This window comes from Myotis myotis, unplaced genomic scaffold (assembly GCF_014108235.1).
Source record: "Myotis myotis isolate mMyoMyo1 unplaced genomic scaffold, mMyoMyo1.p scaffold_m19_p_12, whole genome shotgun sequence".
Lineage (NCBI taxonomy): Eukaryota > Metazoa > Chordata > Mammalia > Chiroptera > Vespertilionidae > Myotis > Myotis myotis.
Window position 1 is genome coordinate 13,262,687 of NW_023416316.1, and position 19,900 is coordinate 13,282,586.

Here is a 19,900-nt window from a genome sequence, read left to right on the forward strand (position 1 = left end):
ACAAGCCTCACACCGTTTAATTTAACCCTCACAGCTCACACAGGAAAGCCGCTGATGTGAGCAGAGAATGGACTGCCCGGACTTACATTTCAAAAAGATTGCTGACTACTGTGTGGAAATGGACAGGAGTGGGACCAGGGTGGGAGTGCAGGCCCAGGGAGAACAGGACTGCCATGACCCACGGGAGGTGGCAACGGCAATCTGGAGCTGTGGCAGAAGCAAGGGAGTGACCACTGGCCCGACTCTGAATCCAGGTTGAAGGGAGAGCTTCCAAGGGGCAGCCCGTGGGGTGGGTGCAGAACTGATTCACTGATTTCATCTCAGAAACCAAAACTGCTGTGGGTTTGAGTGAAATGCAGTCTGAAACGAATCACTGGGTTCAGCAAGTGCAAGTTTTTAGTGACTCTGGCAAATACCATCCAGACGGAAAGCTTGGCATGTCTGAGAGCCCCGATCCAGAGGGTTTAAGAGAGGAAGGGAGACTGCAAAGTAATACTAATGGACATAAAGAAAAGGGACAAAAATAATGACTTCATAGAAGCAATTTAAAAGAATGAAAGTTTTAACTTTGGAACCACATTAATGTTATTCACATTCAAAAAATAAAACTAAGTTAAATCAATAAGGACAGGGGAACCCTAAAATTGAATACAAACAGAAAGAAAACAAAAATCTGACTGTATTTCAAATAAATAACCTAACAAGACTGTATGAAACCAAATAACTAAATTTAATACCTGACTAAATGCCCTTAGCCTGAAAACAAGAATAACTATAAACAAATCCTGAACTCTTTTAGGTTTGTATTTCACCAGGGTATGGGCAAAGCGATTCTGGAACTCTGAATGTATTACAGAATTACGCAAATGAGCAGATATGTTGATATTGTGAGAGCCAGGAGAAAAGAAACACAAATATAGAAGAAAGGCAAAAAATAACACAGAGTGGATCTGAATAGAAATTGGAAGTACCACTGTGATTTTTTTTAATATATTATACTAGAGCCGGTGCACAAATTCGGGCACAGGTGGGGTCCGGCGGCCAGCCCCAATCCAGGCTTATTGGGCCAGGCTGGCCAGGTGGAGGGGCTGTGGGCGGTTGGCTGGCCAGCCCCACCCCCTGTTCAAACTCCCAGTTGAACTCCCAGTCAAGGGGACAATTTGCATATTAGACTTTTATTACATAGGATACTTTTAAACATACATACTTTTTATACATCTATAGATATATTGTGTGTATCAGTGTATATATATGTATGTGAACATATATCTTTGTTCTCTTGCTAAAGGACCTAGAAACAATTACACACCAGTAGCAATAAACACAGCCAGCATCAACTCTTGGTTTTTAAATGGCATTGCCTTTTAAAATGAACCAGGGCTACTTAAGAGAAATGGCTGATTCAGGGGAAAAGACAGAATAAAATGAGCTTGGAGCCCTGGCCAGTGTGGTTCAATTCCTGGTCAGGGTACATTACCTAGATTGCAGGTTCAGTCCCCAGTGGGACTGGCTATGGGAGGCCACTGATCCATGTTTCTCTTATACATCGATGTTTCTCTTTCTCTCCCCATTTCCCTTTCTCTAAAATCAGTAAAAACATATCCTCCAGTGAGAAAAAAAAGAAAAGAAAAGAAACAAAAAGCAAGCCAGCCTGGAACATTTTTTGGGCTAGGAAGTGCCCCCCAAAAAGATGGAGACATGTCAAAAGGAACTGCCACCTGCTGATTCTGGAACAATTTGAGTATTAATATGAATGATAGAATGGATAATACATAATCCACTGAATAAAAGAAGAAGCTACAAGTCAACACTGATAATAAACAAACAATAACTATATAAATAAAAGGAGATAAAGGGAGAATTCATCCTTATAACAGATGCCACCTAATAATAAATGAAGGAATGATGGCATTAGAAAAAATGACCATGATAGCATCACAGTGATAAATGACTAAGGCAAGAATCCTCAATGGATGGTAAATCCCATGGATAAAAGTCTGAAGAGGAATGAAATACCTCAGAGTTGCAAAGTATCCCTCATTAGTTACTTTTAAATTACACAGAGAAATACTGTAAACTACAGTGAAGAAATCTACAGCCATTACCTTAACTAGGAATTGAAGTTACCACCACCAAAAATGGGACAAACTGATATCACGGGCCTCCTTAACATGACACCATGAGAACACAGTCATTTATGTAGTACTCCTGCCAAAGTCACGTAATGCATCTAATCTAATCATGAGGAAACAACCGATAACCCAAATTGAGCAAGTGGCCAAACTCCTGGAATATATCATGAAAGACGAAAGGCGAACTACTCCAGACTAGTGGATACCAACGAGCTGGGACACCTAGATGTAGTGTGGGGGCCGGATCCTGGATCAAGATCGGGAATAAAACACTCATAAAAGACATATTTTTACTACGGTATGATTCCATTTACATGAAGTTCAAGAATAGACAAGACTAATCTACGGAAAGTCCAGAACAGTAGTTGCCTGTGGGATCATAAAAGACATTATTGAATCAATTACTGAAATTTGACTATAAACTATATATTAGAAAATACTTTTTCCTGATTTGATCATTGTGGTTAAGAGAATGGTCTTGGTCTGAAGTATCTAGGAAGACTGATGACACATGATATCATCAATCTACTCTCATAGGGTTAGGAAAAAAATAAGGTGTGTATGTGTCTGTATATATCCTATCCCATATAATAAAACCCTAATATGCAAATCAACCGAACAGCAGAACGACTGGTTGCTATGATGTGCACTGACCACCAGGGGGCAGATGCTCAATGTAGGACCTGCCTCCTGGTGGTCAGTGCACTCCCACAGGGGGAGCACTACTCAGCCAAAAGCCTCACAGCTGAGCCTCTCCCACCTCCGCTGCAAGCAGGCGGTAAGGAGCGAGAGGTCCTGGACTGCAAGAGCCCCAGATAGCAAGAGGGATGTCTGACTGCACCCTGAGGGATCGGGCCTAAGCCGGCAGGTGGACATCCCCTGAGGGATCCCAGACTGCAAGAGAGCACAGGTTGGGCTGAGAGACCCCCCTCCTCCCCAGTGCACGAATGTCGTGCATCAGGCCTCTTATACACACACACACACACACACACACACATATACACTGAGTGGCCAGATTATTATGACCACCTGATGTTTGTAGGCAAATTAGCTATAATTTCGCACTGAAGTTGCTAGAGGGCCAGACCATTATAAATAGGGAAGCAGGTTGTTTACCACGACAGTAGAAGTAATTTTTTTCTGAAGATATGGGTAAACAACGCAATTTAACAGCCTTTGAACGTGGGAGATATATACATACTAGAGGAGTGATGCACGATATTCATGCAAGAGTAGGCCTTCCTTCCCCCGGGCTGCTGGCACCAGCTTCCCACTGGCACCCTGGACCCGGGCTTCCCTTGCAGCCCTGGCTTCGTCTGGAAGGTTGTTCGGAAGGACATCTGGTCTAATTAGCATATTATGCTTTTAATATATATACACACACACACATATACACTGAGTGGCCAGATTATTATGACCACCTGAGGATGTAGGCAAGTTAGCCGTACACTGCAGCATATGGCATATGGAAGCCGAAGGCCTGTTCGAACACCTTTGCTGTCTGCAGTTACCAAGATAAAACATCTCCAATTCGCACAGGAACACAAGGATTGGACAGTTGAGCATTGGAAAAAAGTCATGTGGTCCGATGAATCACGTTTCCAGTTGCATCATGCAGATGGCAGAGTGAGAATTTGGTGGAAACAGCATGAAAGCATGCACCCCACATGTATGAGTACAACCCTTCAAGCTGGCGGGGGCAGTGTTATGGTTTGGGGCATGTTTTCCTGGCATGATATGGGCCCTTTAATTCGTGTGGAACAACGTCTGAATAACACAACATACCTAAGTATCGTTGCTGATCAAGTTCATCCTATCATGTTGATGGCGTATCCCAATGGAGATGGCTTCTTCCAACAAGACAATGCACCATGCCACGGTGCTCGTATTGTGCAGGAGTGGTTTCAAGAACATGAGGGAGAGTTTACCTTGCTTAGGTGGCCCCCACAATCACCAGATCTCAATCCAATTGAGCATTTGTGGGATGAAGTTAAAAAAGCCATCAGGCAGCTGGTTCCACAACCATCAAATCTCACAGAACTGGACAGTGCTATTCATCAGGCATGGTGTCAGATTCCTCACATCACCTTTCAACATCTCATAGAGTCAATGCCAAGAAGAATCGCCGCAGTATTGAAGGCAAAAGGTGGCCCAACGAAGTATTGATGGGGTGGTCATAATAATCTGGCCACTCAGTGTGTGTGTGTGTGTGTGTGTGTGTGTGTGTGTGTGTGTGTGTGTGTATCCATGTTCAAAGGCTGTTAAATCGCGTTGCTTACCCATATCTTCAGAAAAAATCACTTCTACTGTCATGGTAAACAACCTGCTTCCCTATTTATAATGGTCTGGCCCTCTAGCAACTTCAGCGTGAAATTATAGCTAATTTGCCTACAAACATCAGGTGGTCATAATAATCTGGCCACTCAGTGTGTGTGTGTGTGTGTGTGTGTGTGTGTGTGTGTGTGTGTAGAGAGAGAGAGAGAATGATAAAGCAATGTGGCAAAATTCCAACCACTGACAAGGCTGCATGAATGTTATACGGAAGTTCTTTGTTGCAGTCTCAGAAAATTGCAAATTATTTTTTAAAAACATTTTATAATAGTAATATTTATTAAACTAGTAATATTTATTAAAGTACCTAGCATATGGCAAATGGTTAGCAAAGGTTTTCTTTCATCCCTCTTCTGACCACCTCTGGCCTTTGAATATACAGAAATATATAATCTTTATTGTAATATGTCCCCTTTTTCCCCTCCATTGACCTCTTCTAGCGCCCTCTCGCCCCCTTCCCCTCACTCCCAGGCCTTCACAGCCCTACTGTCTATGTCCATGGATTATGCATATATGCATACAAGTTCTTTGGTTGATCTCTTCCTACCCATCCAATTGAATGTATTTTTTAACCAATAAAAGTTCAGCCCTAGCTGGTTTGGATCAGTGGATAGAGCATCGGCCTGTGGACCGAAAGGTCCGGGTTCGATTCCAGTCAAGGATACATGCCCGGGTTGCGGGCTCGATCACCAGTAGGAGGTGTGCAGGAGGCAGCCGATCAATGATTCTCTCTCATCACTGATGTTTCTATCTCTCTCTCCCTCTCCCTTCTTCTCTGAAATCAATAAAAATACATTTTAAAAAAAACAGTTTGGCGTTTTTTGGTTTATTTGTTGTTGCCAATATTTAAAACTCATGGTTTTTTTACCAAAACAACAACAACAAAACACCCCAATTTCCGTCTTCTCTTATGGATGAACCAACCACCATGTGGCAGGTGCTGAGGGGCAGCACCTCCCTGCTGACTTCACTTGTGTGCCCCACCAGCCAGCCCAAGGCAGGGCCCAGGTTGGAACAGTGGAACGGTCACCAGGAGAAAGAAGCAGTCAGTGTGGTCCTGTTGTCACCTCATCAGAGCACAGGGTGGAAGGTATGTGGGACCAAGGAGTCAGTTCCTCCTGGGCCCTCTAAGAAGTCCCGGGTCCATTACTGATGTGCCTTAAGACTCGAGTGCCTTGCCCCACTTACCGTTGAGAAACAGCTTTTCCAATTTCTCAAGCAGCGCAGCACATTGATTCAGCTGCTCCTGGAAGCCCTCAGCCACGCAGTAGTCCACATCGCTGGCCTGCAGCAGCTCCTCAAATGCCTTAATCATGGTGCTCATGTGTTGACGATAAATGACACAGATGTCATGGCTATCCTTGATCTGCTGCCGCTGAAGGGAGAGCTCCCTGGCTTGGGACTGAACTAATGAATTGTATCTGATAAAAGGGGGGAAAGAAAATGCGTGTGCCATTTTAGAATTGAATTTTTGTGACCTTAACACTAATTGGAAAAATGACAGAGCACAATTTTTAAAAGCCTGCAGCCGTACACGTATATATACTTTTAGAAAAATTGAAACTGTACAAGGTCACTCCTTCAATTTCAAAACAGCTAACAAATGCTGGAACAAAGGTTCTTCTGCAATATTTTTAACCTTATGAAGCCCCCAATTAAAGTAAGATTGGCAAGGACTCAAGAGAACAATCAGATCCATACACTCTTTAAAATCCTATTCCGAATTGTAGAAACAAGTGCCCAAGGGACAGGGAACCCACCACAAATTCCATGAAGAACAAAACAGAAACTATAGGCAGGAAAACAAAGACAGGACTCTCTCATCTCAACCAAAAGGTCAAGGAATAGTCAGGATCTTAACTATCATTCATGGAGGGTCTATGACGTGTTTGTTAGTCACTGTAGTAAGTGTTTTTTATAAGTTACCTGATCCTCCCAATCTTCCAACAAATGTATGAACCTCCCCTTTTACAGAAGAGGGAACTGACTCTCAGAGACACAAAGTTAGTTAAATGGTGAAGATTTCGGACTCAAACACAGCTCTGCCTTCAGAGCCCACACCCTATTATGCCACTGTACTGGGCTTCCTAGTAAGACTCAGGAATTGGGAGGCACTGAGGAAACCGTGGCTCACAGAAACTGTGGCCACAGTAACCTGGCTCCAGAGCAGCTGGCAGACACTAAGCCCTCAGGTCAACATGTTCCTCCTCCCAAAAATGACAACAGTGTGTGGGACTGGTGACCACCTGCCCCCAGTTTGCACATACAATCATGTGACTGCAGTACTGCGGGTGGGGGCCAGTTGAATGGATGAGAAAGAACACAAGTATTAGAGTGGTCACTGTGGGCTGGACAACCTCTATGAGGCTCAATTTCCTCATCTATGAAAACATATTTAATAACAACTCCTCCTCAGGTGATTTTGAGGGTTAAATAAGAAAAGTGCCCACTGGAAGGTCTGACACAACAGCCTTTCAATAAATACAAGCTTCCTTCAATCTCAATGTTTGGAAGTCTTGAAAAATTCACTCTGGCTCCTGACAAGTCAGAACTATGTGTTTGACTCAAATTAGTGACGAATGAAGGTCAACTTTACAAATGATCCCATTTTTGCCAGATCTCATGAAGCAAAGCTGTATGTATCTAGGCTCATAAAACATATCTTCATGACCTAAGAATTCTTCTAACACTGGCTTGTTTCTTTAAGATGAACTTAGATGGTAAAGATATGGAAAATATTTATATTCTTCCCACCTGCCTAGGACATCTTTCAGTTCTGCAACACAGTAAGTAAAAGCCAGTAATAGTGTCCAGAAGTGAACACTGCCATTCAGCAACATACTACTAATCACAAGCGACTGGTATAAAATGTTTGCTGAGCCCTAATCAGCGGAAGGCAAAATCTGCCCTGACAATTGCAGAGGACACAAGACTTGCATGTGTGCAGGCACTATTCTCTGTGGCCTCACATTTCACTTCTGGGCAGGGCCTAGCTGCCTTCACCCCCAGCACCATGCCTTCCACAGTACACACCCCACTCATGGTCCCTTTCAGCTCATTGGCTTCAACCTAGTGGCAACATAAGGAAACTGCAGGATTCAATAGTGGGATGTACCTTGAAGGCGAGAGATCTCTGAACTTATTCGGCAGGTCATGCACATCACTGAAAAGTGCCATGTTCGAATTGTGCTCCTTCTGCAGCTCACATTCCTGGTCTACCAGCTGTTGCTCAAGGCTCTCCAGCATCCTGTCATCAGCCATCTCTGGGTCCGGCGGATGGAGGATTTGCATGTGTTTCACATAACGTACTTGGTGCAAACTTGAAAAGGTCATTTCTTCTTCATCAGTATGACCCTTGGCCTTGTTGGAGCCATCCTGAGCCCCTTCTGTCCCACACAAAACTGTGATAATGGCCTCACTGCACTGGGAATGCTTCTGAAGCTGAAATATGAAATTCCGGTAGCCCTCAAGCTCAGTTTCCAAGTCATAGATTTTCTGTTTCAAGTTTTCTGTATCATTTGAGGTATCGATGTTCTTACACTGATTGGTTCCAATCACACTGATTTCAGTGGAAAGCTGACTCTTGGAATTCAGGTAAGTAGCTACTGAAGTTGGGCTCTGAAAATCTTCAGGAGGATTCTCTTTGCATGTTGGCAAGATGGCAAGGTCATTGGGTTGGTCAATTTCAGGGTCTGAAAATCAAGCACATTTATGTCAATGGGTCTCCTGTGCTGAAATCCATCCCCTCTGTCCTTCCTCGCAGCACTGCTAAGCTGAGACCACTGCAAGGGCCTCCTAACAAGCCCCCTGACTGCAGTCTTCCCTCTTACCTCTCAATCCAACCTCTTCCTCAGAGCAACTGTTCTAAAAAAGTGAATTTAACCATGGGAACCACCCTCCTGCCAACAAATACTGAGACGAACACCAAGATACAACACAGAAATAAAAACACTGGGGAGGCAAAATGCAATTTATGAGATAATATTAATCTATTGAGCTGCCATAACAGGACATAAAAAGCATAAATACACTGCAGCTTGTCTGAAATGGTTTAAGTCTGGGCTCTCAAATAACTATGAGTGAGAAAATGATTTCCATAGACTCATGCCCACCCTTCCCAACAGAGAGGCCCCAGGATCTTCTGGAAAACTCTGGAAGGAAGTAGCACATGGTTGAGGCACTCTGGGGTCTCAACAAGAAATAAAAACATTGGTAAGTGCAAATGGCAAGCCCTGGACAAAGTGCCAGGCCTATGTTTGGCTGAGTCAGCTTTGCCATAAAATCTTTCCTCTCTGAAGTGCACCCTCCTCCCGACCCACGACCCATGTTAATTTAATTATCTGCGCCCATCCCATGAGACCTGGAGTTCTCAGAAGGCAGAGACGGTCTCTTATTCCTCTCTCTCCTTACCCACTGCATGAGGCCGGGACACAGCAAATGCTCAGGGACATCCACTGAACCAGTGAATAGATGCCTGCATGGGTAGATGGATGGATTAAGAGAAGGGAAGGAAGGAGGAAGGGAGGGAGAGAAGAGTAATCCTGCCAAAGGCCAACTTATCTTGAAACCGCAACTATGGTAAATCCAAGATAGAACCTAAAGTTATATGGAAAATACCTCTGGCTACAGAGCATTCTAAAAATCCACAGACGAAGCCAGAAAAAAGTCCAGGTTCAAGTCATCACCTCTGGGGCACCGCAGGCAATCCCAAGTGAGGGGAGCAGTGACCTCGAAAGACCTGTGAGCACCACAAGTCCCTGTACCCAGACTCAGAAAAAAGTGAAAACAATAGATTCATTTTCCTTATTGTGTTCCCTCAATTGTGTATTTGTCAAGAGTCAAGATTAATCACTGCAATTCATGAAATTTATACTCGAACTTATTGCAATTCTAAACAACAAGGCTGACATTTCCAGCAGTTCAATCGGGTCGTTCATCTAGCTTGCGGAGAAGACATTTTTCTAGGTGCTTACCTTTCTGTAGCGTTTTGTCTGGCACTGGGCTCCCCTCCATCATTGCTTCAGCCAGAATTAACTTTTGGTGAAGTTGCTTGTTGCGAATTTTAAACTCCTTCAGCTCCCCCTGCAGTTCCAAGATCTGAGCCTGCAGCTGGGCCACCACCTCCTGCGTGGCTGGGAGCCGATACACACTTCCTAGCGACTGGGATGGTTTTATCAGGATGGGCAAACGGGACTTCTTAGCATCCTGAAAACATACACAGAGACACAGTGAATATACTTCCTGTGGTTGCATAATCAACAGTCTCATGGCCAATCTTATAAATCTGAATTCAAACCGCTATCCAGACTTCTGGTTCCTATACTGGCATCTGTGTTTTCCTCCCAGTCTGAAGAGCTTGTATCTTGGCAAGTCCCTCCTCTGACCAGCAAGTGCCAAGCTTTTCCTGCTCGACACCCTCTTGGCCCTGACCCACTGACCCTCTCTAGACATTCCAGATGTTCAATATATGGCAGTCCTTTTGCAACACAATCTTCTGAGAAACATTTTCTTCCTCTGGCCTATTTCCTCACTTCCACCCATTCCTCAATCTAGGCCAATTTGCCTCCCACCCCTGCTAGTTCACTGGCACCAGCTCTTACTACAGTTTTCAGTGGCTACTGAGTCACTAATCCAATAAATATTTCCCAGGCTCAAAGCTCGGGACCTGCCTATCCTAGACATCTTCATTTTCAATGGCTCACGGACACTCCAAAGTCAACTGAGAACTCAACTCTTCAATACCATCATCCCATGTCCCCAAAGCTACAGCACTGAAACAGTCTCTGTCCTGGTGAGTCACACCAACTCCACTTACAGCACAACCCAAAACCTGGGCGTCCTTTTTAAACCTCCCTTTACATTCATCACACACTTTCATCACTCACCAGGTTCCATTAATTCCACCTCCCAAGTTGTCTCTGAATTCTTTCCACTCCCTTCATCCTCCACTACCACCATTCAACTCCAGGACACCCTCACATGGCCACTGCCACAGCCTTCTGAGTGGTCCTCCCAACACTCACTCCTGCCCTTTCTAATCCACTCTCCATGCTGCAACAGAAAAGGCAAACTACCATCCCTCTCCTCTGCTTAAACTATTTACTGCTTCCCAGTTCCCTGATGACAAAGGTCAAAGCCCTGACCACAGCTCACACTGAGTTCCTCCCTTTCTCTCACTTCCTCACTGCCAAATACTCACCCTCTAACGATTCTTCAAAATCATAGGCTCTTTCCACTCAGAGCTTGGTGTACGCTGTCTCCTCTGCCTAGAACTCATTCTTGCCCATCCCCACTTCACCCACTAATCCCAATACGTTCATTAGGACTCCGCTCAAATGTGCCTTGCCCAGGAGAATGAGCTTTGATTTCCAAGACCAGGTCAGATCTCCCGGTCTTACACTCACTGCCGCCTATGATTCTTCTGAGAGAACATTAGTACCATTATAATTAAACTAGAGGCCCGATGCATGAATTTGTACACGAGGGGTCCCTCAGCCTGGCTGGTGATCGGGGCCAATCGGGGCGGGCCAGCTAGGGGGAGGGACCGTGGGAGGTTGGCCAGCTGGCCCCTGCATTGAGCATCTGCCTCCTGGTGGTCAGTGCATGTCATATAGACTGGCAGACATGTTGTTTGTTCGACTGGTCTTAACGGTTGCTTAGGCTTTTATATATATAGATGCCTATGCAATTCTTGCTCTTTGTCTACCTTCTGCTCTGGCCTACAAGCTCTAGGGTTCAGGGACTCTGCATTTCTTGGTCACACTCTATTCACAGCTTCCAGCACAAGAACTAGTACTCAGTGGGTACTCAATAACGACTTGTAGAATGAACATGCAAACAATCACTTAAGAGGCCAAAAGGGTGCCTTTCAAGTGGGAGAATTTTAAACATATTCACACTCTAAGAAGAGGGACTGAATCTGGAATATATAAAGAACTATTAAGTCCTAGCCAGTATGGTTTACTTCATTGGACGTCATCCAGTGCACCCAAAGGTTGCCAGTTCAATTCCCCAGTCAGGGCACATGCCTGGATTGCAGGCTTGATCCCTGGTAGGGGGCATGAAGGTGGCAGTGATCAGTGTCTCACTCTCATATCAATGTTTCTCTCTCTCTCCCTCTACCTTCCTCTTTATCTAAAAATCAATTAAAAATCTTAAAAATAAAAAAGGAACTATTAAAATTCAATAATAAAAACACAAATAGCTCAATTAAAAGATGGGCAAAAGATCTGACAGACATTTCTCAAAAGAAGAAACACATATGGCCAATAAGCACATGAAGAGATGCTCAATATCACTAGTCATCAGGAAATATAAATCAAATTGCAATGAAATACTGCCAATCCTACTCATTAGGGCAGAGATAATTTTAAAAAAAGATAATAAAACAAATATTAGTGAGGATGTAGAGAAACTGCACCCCTCACACATTGCTGGTGAAAATGTAAACTAGGAACAGTTGCTTTAGAAAACAGTCTGGTAGTTCCTCAAAAGGTTGAACATAGAGTTACTGTGACCCAGCAATTCCACTCCTAGGTATAAACCCAGGAGAAATGAAGACATGTATACTCACCAAAACATACACATCAGCCGAAACCGGTTTGGCTCAGTGGATAGAGCGCCGGCCTGCGGACTGAAAGGTCCCAGGTTCGATTCCGGTCAAGGGCATGTACCTGGGTTGCGGGCATATCCCCAGTGGGAGATGTGCAGGAGGCAGCTGATCGATGTTTCTCTCTCATTGATGTTTCTAACTCTCTATCTCTCTCCCTTCCTCTCTGTAAAAAATCAATTAAAAAATATATTTAAAAAAAAAAAAAACATACACATCAAAGTTCATAGCAACATTATTCATAATAGCCAAAAAGTGGAAACAGTCAAGATGCCTATCAAATTAAATGTACCATATCCACACAGTGGACTATTGTTTGGCAATAGAAATAAAATAATGATACAGATTATAGCATGTATGAACCTTAAAAACATTACGCTGAGTGGAAGAAGCCAGTCACAAAAGACACATATTCTATGATTCCATTTATATGAAAATCCTGAACAGGCACAGCTAGGGGTAGACAGGTGTGGAGAAATGGGCAATGATTGCTAATGGGTTCAGGGTTTCTTTGGAATAATAACATGTTCTAAAATTAATTATGGTAATGGTTGCTCAACTCTATGAATATATTTTTCAAAACCCACTTTATTATATACGTTCAATGAGTGAATTGGAGGATATATGAATTATAGTTAAGTAAAGCTATTTTACTTTTTATTTTTTAAGTAGTGGAGAAGGAACCTGAGAGAAAAACAAGAAATATTTGGGACCCTGGGAATCAGAAAATCAGCAAGGTCTCTCAAGAAGAAAAGAAGAAAAACCCCTTCTTTCACATTCTAGGATATAAAATGCTTTCAGGCATTCTCCCAGAATCCTCAAGAAAACTGTATTCCCAGAGCTCAGAGAATAATAGATATTATCATGCCTATATTCCAGACAAAGAACTGAGATGCCAAACAAGCAGTCAATGTCATACAACAAGGTTGGACAGACAGACCTCAAACAAGCTCTTCAGACTCTACTGCTCAGTTAAGAAAAGTGAGGCCCTTTCTGCCCTGAAATTCCAGAGAAGAGAGAGAACAGGTTCAAGGACAAGAGCACCTGTGGTGGTGAAGGGACTATTAGGGAGGAGGTGGAGGCCTCATCATAAAGGCCTGGAAAATAACAGTCATTTGCTTGATCCTCTGTCTCCACCAATCTTTATTCTTGGATCCCAATCTGTGTGTCAGATGGCAGCAGAAAAGATATCTGCAAGTGCACAAATGCCAAAGCCAATTCCAGGCTAGAAGACTGTTGTCAGTCAACCTAATGCCGGTTCTAAAATAACACTGCAGAAAATGCTACCTTATGGACGCTGAGCAGATTCCCACCTACCACCTTATTAATGTCATGAAACTTCTAACCTGGCAATGGCAGGGAACAGGAAAGCACACACACTGAGCTCCTACCATGTGCAAGGCACGGCCACACATGACCTCATTTAGCGATCATGCCAGCCTCAGGTTCTAGGTCACACTGATCCCATTCAAGTCATTGAGAAAGATCGGGTGACTTACACAAGGACTCAAAGTAGCTAAATGTCAGGCCCGATGCAATCACAGGCATATCTGTAAAGTCCATTGTCTTGCTTCTAAAACTAAACAACCGGAATTATATCCACCTCCTACTTCACTGTTACACTGCAATGATGTTCTTTTCAACAAGGTACCAGAGTTCTGGCTTAAGCCTTAGGATTACTGATTCATTGACTAACCAAAGACCACAAAGAAAATCATTAAATTTTCTTCTACTTTGCATAGAATGGAGGCCACTATGGTGATAAGAGGGCTCCACCCCTCCTGAGAAAGGCAGGTTGATAACAGCCCTGTCTATCTCTAAAATAGGATTTAAGTTTTATATCCTTCTCCTCCTCTTTTTATAAAATATATTTTTATTGATTTCAGAAAGGAAGGGAGTGGGCTAGAGAGATAGAAACATCAATGATGAGAGGAGAATCATCGATAGGCTGCCTCCTGCACACCCCACACTGGGGGTCGAGCCCACAACCTGGGCATATGCCCCGAACAGGAATCGAACCATGACCTCCTGGTTCATAGGTTGACGCTCAACCACTGAGCCACGCCGGCTGGGCGCTTCTCCTCCTCTTAACATCTGAGTCACTCTGGACAATTTTCTGAGCCTTTCACAGAAAAATTAAATGTGATGATGTATGCATAGATATCTAGCACAATTCTGGCACACAGAACAGATGCTATAAAATAAGCACATTTACCTTTGTTTTGAAGACACAGGCAAATAGGATAATTCTAAACTAAAAAAGGTTTTCAATACATTCGGGGAAATTAAGTTCATTCAATTACCCAAACTTCCTGAATATAGAATGATATCGCCCATACAAATGGGGGTTGGGAGACCTAGTTTTCCTAATACGTAGGTACAAACTAAAGGAGCTGGGGCAGATGAAAGCATTTCTATTTTAGCCAAATTGCACAAATTTGCATCTCAAGTACCGTTAATATAATAGCAGTGTCTTCTCATATACACTGTGTGTGTGATAAACAAATAAGATAGGGCTGGGATGAGGAAGGAAAAGGGGAAACGATAGTAATACTTTAGGGAAGGTTAGAACAGTCACACACCTCTAAGTAGAGGCCAGGATAAGTGCAGGTAGAGGGGGACACCGGGTTTTATATAAATCCAGTTTTAGACAAACACAGGTGAATTTAAGGGTTCTGTTTGTATAAAATAAGTAATGTATGGAGAAACTCACTTTGTCAGCCCCATGGGGGAAGGAAAGAGCACAGGCCTGATGTCCTGCCATCTCCGGCTGGTACCCGGTGCTGAATGCGGCAGCTGGCAGTGTCTCTTCCCAAGCCTCTCTCGCGCCTTCGTGTTTGAATCGGAGCAGGTCACACTCCGTGGCCGTGGTCTGCACCGAGGCATCTTTCAGCTTCACCCTGGACGAGGCCTCCACCTTTACTAGCTGACCGCCCCTAGGTGACTTCAGCTCATCGTGGGGCTTGGAAAAGGAGTTGGCTTGGATGAATTGCCTGAGTTCACCTCTTAGCTGAACAGCCATCTGCTTAAGTGTCTTCTCAGTTTCAGCCTCAAGGTGTTCTCCGGAAGCTTCCCGCTCTGGCAAGCAGATTCGTTCCAGGAGCAGTTCACGCAGCACTTTCAGAAGGTCCGGCCTGTTTTTCCAAAAGAGAAAGAAGTGGGAAAACTAAGCTTCCTGCTATGTCCTTGTTTCCTACCAACTTTCCCAAGGTGTCCTCACGGACTGGCCCTGGTCCATCGTGGTGCATGACTGGTGCTCAGTAACTAGGCCTGGAATAACGGGATGCTGTAAACTGCTCTTAATTGAAAGAGCAGTGGCTCTAATATCAGACAAGAGTGGCTTGAAATCTAACTGTGATTCTTTGAAAATAAGTCTTCCTCCACAGGACAGCTACGAGGATTCAACGAGAGTGTATGGGTAAGCAGATGCTTTCTCTGCCCCTTGCCAGTGCCCTTAGCCTCCCTCGGACTCCAGCTACAGCCGTGTGGACGGACAGCTCTCACAGACATGCACAGTCCCACCTCAAGTGCTTCCTGCATCTCTCTGCTGCCTTGGGACTTTTCCCAGAGCTCGCTGAGCCAGCCAGCAGGGCAGTGGGAAAGTGTGGACCAGTTCGTACATTCGGGAAACACTCAAGCAGTGGGGAAGAGAGCTGCTGCGTGAATGTCCCAGGCTCCCATCCTTTGGAGGGGCAACACTAAGGCACGGTCTGTGCTGTCCCTCAGGGGGTGGACAGTAGGACTGAGCCCCAGCTGTCCAGAGCAGTAACTAGGGCAATGATGTATCCTTATTGGCTTTGCCTCCATTTCTATCTTCCTTTCCCTGACCCCTCCTTCCTACTCCCTGGAATCAACATCCCAAATAAACCACTTGTACCCAAGTCCTCATCTCAGGCTCTGCTTTCCCGGGAACTCAAACTAAGCCAGCATGTAAAAGATTGTGGAGTAGTTCGAGAAGCATCCCTTGTGCCAGGCACTGTAATGGGCACTGGGGGTACAAAACTGCCTGCGAGGACTGAGCCTGCTGTTGGAGACAGGCGTGTACACAGTCCTTCCTCCACAGGACTCAGCACTGTGCACATTTCCGAAAGCTACAGAACAACTATCCCAGGTGTCCAGACCATGGTAGCAGGAAGAATGTCATTAAACTAAGAGCCTAGCCAGGGGAAAGGAAAATGGAACACTGTGAGCATGGAAAAATATGAACAGACACACTGGAGAACAGGGAGATGAGGCTGGAAAGTGAGGTGGGAGAACCAGCCATGGTAAGGAAGGATGAGCCACTGCGAGGCTCTGTGCGAGGGAGCATCACAGTCACACGAGCTCTAGAAAGATGGCTCAGGCAGGCTGTGGTGTAAAGAATGAATGGAGAGGTTTCCTGTCCAGAGGATGGTATCAGTATACATAGGAGCCCCTCCACTCTGTTCTAAACACATGTAAAGGGCAGCAAGAATACAGAACAACAAAAATGTTTTCAGGTGCACTACAGGATTCAAATTCAAGACGAAATTTATTCAAAGGTCAGAAACAGTAGAGCCCAAAGTCATGAGAAAGGGGCATTTGCAGAAAGCAGTGGGACCAGAAATTTCACTCCTACGGTAGAAGAGCCATGCAAATATCATAAACCCTACAGTAAGATCTAGAAAGTCAAGTTGAGGCAAACCACCATGCAGGGAGGAGTAAGGGTGGGGGACTGATCAGGGCTTAACACAGGCAAACCAAACTTGCCAACAAAACCCACTATGATCAAAGACAGATAACAAGCCAACAAAGCGAATTCACATTCAAGGAAATAAAAATAACAAAGCAATCTGAAGAAGAATTTTAAAATAAGCATGTTTAAATCATCTCAAAGTATAAGAGAAAAATTCATCAAGAAAAGAAGAGGAGGTTATAAAATTGAGACAGAAAATTATGAGAAAAGGAAGTGGAGGGATAGGGAAAGATTGGAAAGCGGTTGCTTCTTCCAGGAGAAAGATGTGGGCAGGATGAAGTAGTGCAGTCAGTAGAGAGAGAGGACAGAGCAGGCCATCATCGGTGTTAGATCCCTTTTCTTCTCTCTGCAGTTTCTCCCGCCTGCCTTACTTCCAAAAACCCATGGGACAGTGAGACTACAACTACCAACACCTCCAACACACCTTGGGCTTCCCTTGCCTGTATCTCTGCTGCCACTAGAAGTAGCAGGAGCCCGTGTTTCACCTTCCCCACGGAGCCCTCTGAGGGCAGGGGCACGGTCTCACTCATCTCTGGATTCTGATCATCTAGTTCTGGGGCAGAGTCAATTCAACTCAAATGAAACAGCCGCAGCTCACTAAAACAGAGCAAAAAATAAAAGTATAAAAAACAAAATTAAAATGTATGGTACGTTTTTCACTTCTAATATGAAATCATCTAGACTACACAAACCATCTTAAAATTCAGTAAACTCAGACTTTAGAAATATTTCTGGTATTTTAAGCACGTTAAACTAAATTTTCCTTTCCTCTCCTTCCCTTAATATAGATTAAAAATAATGACAATTGCTATTCAGCTAGCCAAAGGAGGACCATTACTCAAGACCAAACAACACACAATAAAACCCAGGAAAAAGACTTTACAAATGGGTAGTAAAAGGTGGTGAAAGAGGCCATTATAATATACTAAAGTGCTGTGCTGTTAAATAAAGCATTTCAAGTGTTCCTTCGCTAGAAACCTGAACAGCAGATTCATTAAGCCGTCACTGCAGTCAGGACCTTTGCAATGGTCAGTCCCTGGGTCTTGTCAGAGCCCTGAACACTGTTTCCATGCCCTTCCTGAGCATCTTGGTCACACAGAAGGCATAAGGGAAAGGACTGATGTTTACGAAGCACTTACAGTGTCAGATCCTTTAAATATACTAAATACATTTAGTCATCAGAGGAAGACAGTGAGATGGGGGCTAATGTGAACCCCATTTTAGAGGTGAAGAAATGAGCTTGTAAAGAGTCAGGATCCCCTGGTAACGTGCAGAGCAGTGGCTGGCACTCGGGCTGTTCTGACTCCAAAGAAGCACTGCACTCTCCCCAGGTTCCTAAAGTCATCTTCCGCTAGGATGCCGAGTCCAGGCAAGAACCGGAGCCTGCTACGAGGAGGGAAGCAGAAAAGATGTGAAGTGGCTGAATTAGGGATGCACGTTGAAGGTGGAATCAACAGGACTTGCTGATAAATACGGGGATTGTGGAAACTAGATTTTCAGCTACACCAATTAGATAGATCGCAGTGCTGCTAACTGACATGAGAAAGGTAAGAACAGGGAATTTGGTTTTGGACAGACTAATATTGAAGGTGGAAATGTCATGCAGACAGCTGACAGTATGACCTGGAGAAGTCTGGGCTGTGGGTATACATTTGAAAGTCCCAAAGCGTACTCCAAAGCCATGGGAGAGGGAAGAGAGAGAGAAACAGGCTAAGGACACAGCTCCGGGACACTCAACGTTCAACAGCCAGCAAAGGTGGCTGAGAGGCCGGTGAGGCAGAAGAAAAGAGGGAGGGAGGGCTTGAACAGAGACCACAGAGAGTGGCCAGCTGCTGCTGATAAAGGCTGCCCCTGGCAGCTGAACTTCACAACTTGGAGACTGCCCTTGGTAAGTGCTGTGAAAGGTATGAAAGCCCTGGGAATGAGATAAAGAGGGAATGCAAGGAAAGAACGTGGATACAGGGAATGTGAACAGGTCTTCCAAGAAAACTTGCCTTTGAGGGGAAGAAAGAAATGGGCAGCAGCTGGAGTAAAACTGCGGAGGGGAGGGTGCAGGGGGAACGTCTCCCAAATGGTTGATATTAATGCATGTCTTATGTTAATGGCGATGATTCATAACAGGAAAATACAAATGATGCAGAAAAAAGAGGCCCAATGGTTTGGACAGGAGAAGGCTATTACTTTCTTCCATTCCAACAGCAGGAGTCAGAGTTTGTGGATATAGAAGCACATAAGCTGGCAGCACTGGTGGGAAAAGAGAAATAGCTTTTTTTCAGTCGAGTATAAGGCAAGGTCGTCAGTCAGGGAGGGGAGAAGAGAAGCTGCAATGCTGAGTGCTCATTTTGAAATTAGTGATGATAATTGGATCTGTCATATGAGCACATGTAACATGAGTAGCTGGTCAAGTCAAGGTCTTAGGAAAGCGTTGGATGCAACAGATAAACAGGGATGAACCTATGTCCGGGGAGGGTGTGTTCGTTCTTGGCATATGCAAGACTGATGTGGCCAGTCAGCTCATCCTGGGGACTGAAGAAGGGAGCGTGGCGGAAGCACAGAAAGCAGGAGCAGTGCTGACAGAGCTGCAGGACAGGACACGCAGCGCCTAGCAGGCCATGCTGAGGATTTGGGTCCCAAGAAAAGTGGAGTCTCTGGGCGCTGGTTAGGAGCCTACTGCAGTGATGCCGAGCAATCTGAAGGGAGCTGAGGACGGACAGGAGGCAACAGGAATGGTGAGAAATAGGGGAATTAAGAGCTATTTAGGAGGCAGATGGTCAGGACTTAGGTTTGGGCAGTGAAGGAAAGGGAAGAATTGAGGAGGCCCTGGGTTTCTGGGGTCCTGTCTAGAACCCCAACATCTATTCCCTCTCCAGCATGGACTGTACATTCAGGCACTTGCCAACTCTGCTTCCCCCACAGCCTACACACGCCAAGTCTCTTCCGCTATTTATGTGCTAACCTCTAACTTCTGTGGACCACTCGCCAGCGCCTCTGTCTGGTTCCACACAGCCATGCCCAGCAAAGCAGACTCAGATTTCCTAGGAGTAGCTGCCCCACTTCTACTACCTAGAGCTCAAGACTATATTAGCTTTTTTAAAAAATAATCCCCAAGGGCTC

General features: G+C 44.6%; 1 protein-coding gene across 15 annotated transcripts in view; it reads right to left on the reverse strand.

Annotated features, from left to right (window-relative positions):
- CDK5RAP2 (CDK5 regulatory subunit associated protein 2) overlaps positions 1–19,900 on the reverse strand; it is a 154,995-nt gene that overhangs the window by 35,431 nt on the left and 99,664 nt on the right. For all 15 annotated transcript variants that reach the window (XM_036329834.1, XM_036329840.1, XM_036329833.1 and 12 more), the window contains 4 exons: positions 14,786–15,206; positions 9,437–9,668; positions 7,579–8,155; positions 5,652–5,884 (listed from right to left, as the gene is read on the reverse strand). In XM_036329834.1, the coding sequence (XP_036185727.1) occupies positions 5,652–5,884; positions 7,579–8,155; positions 9,437–9,668; positions 14,786–15,206 (1,463 nt within the window). The remainder of the gene's footprint in view (positions 1–5,651; positions 5,885–7,578; positions 8,156–9,436; positions 9,669–14,785; positions 15,207–19,900) is intronic.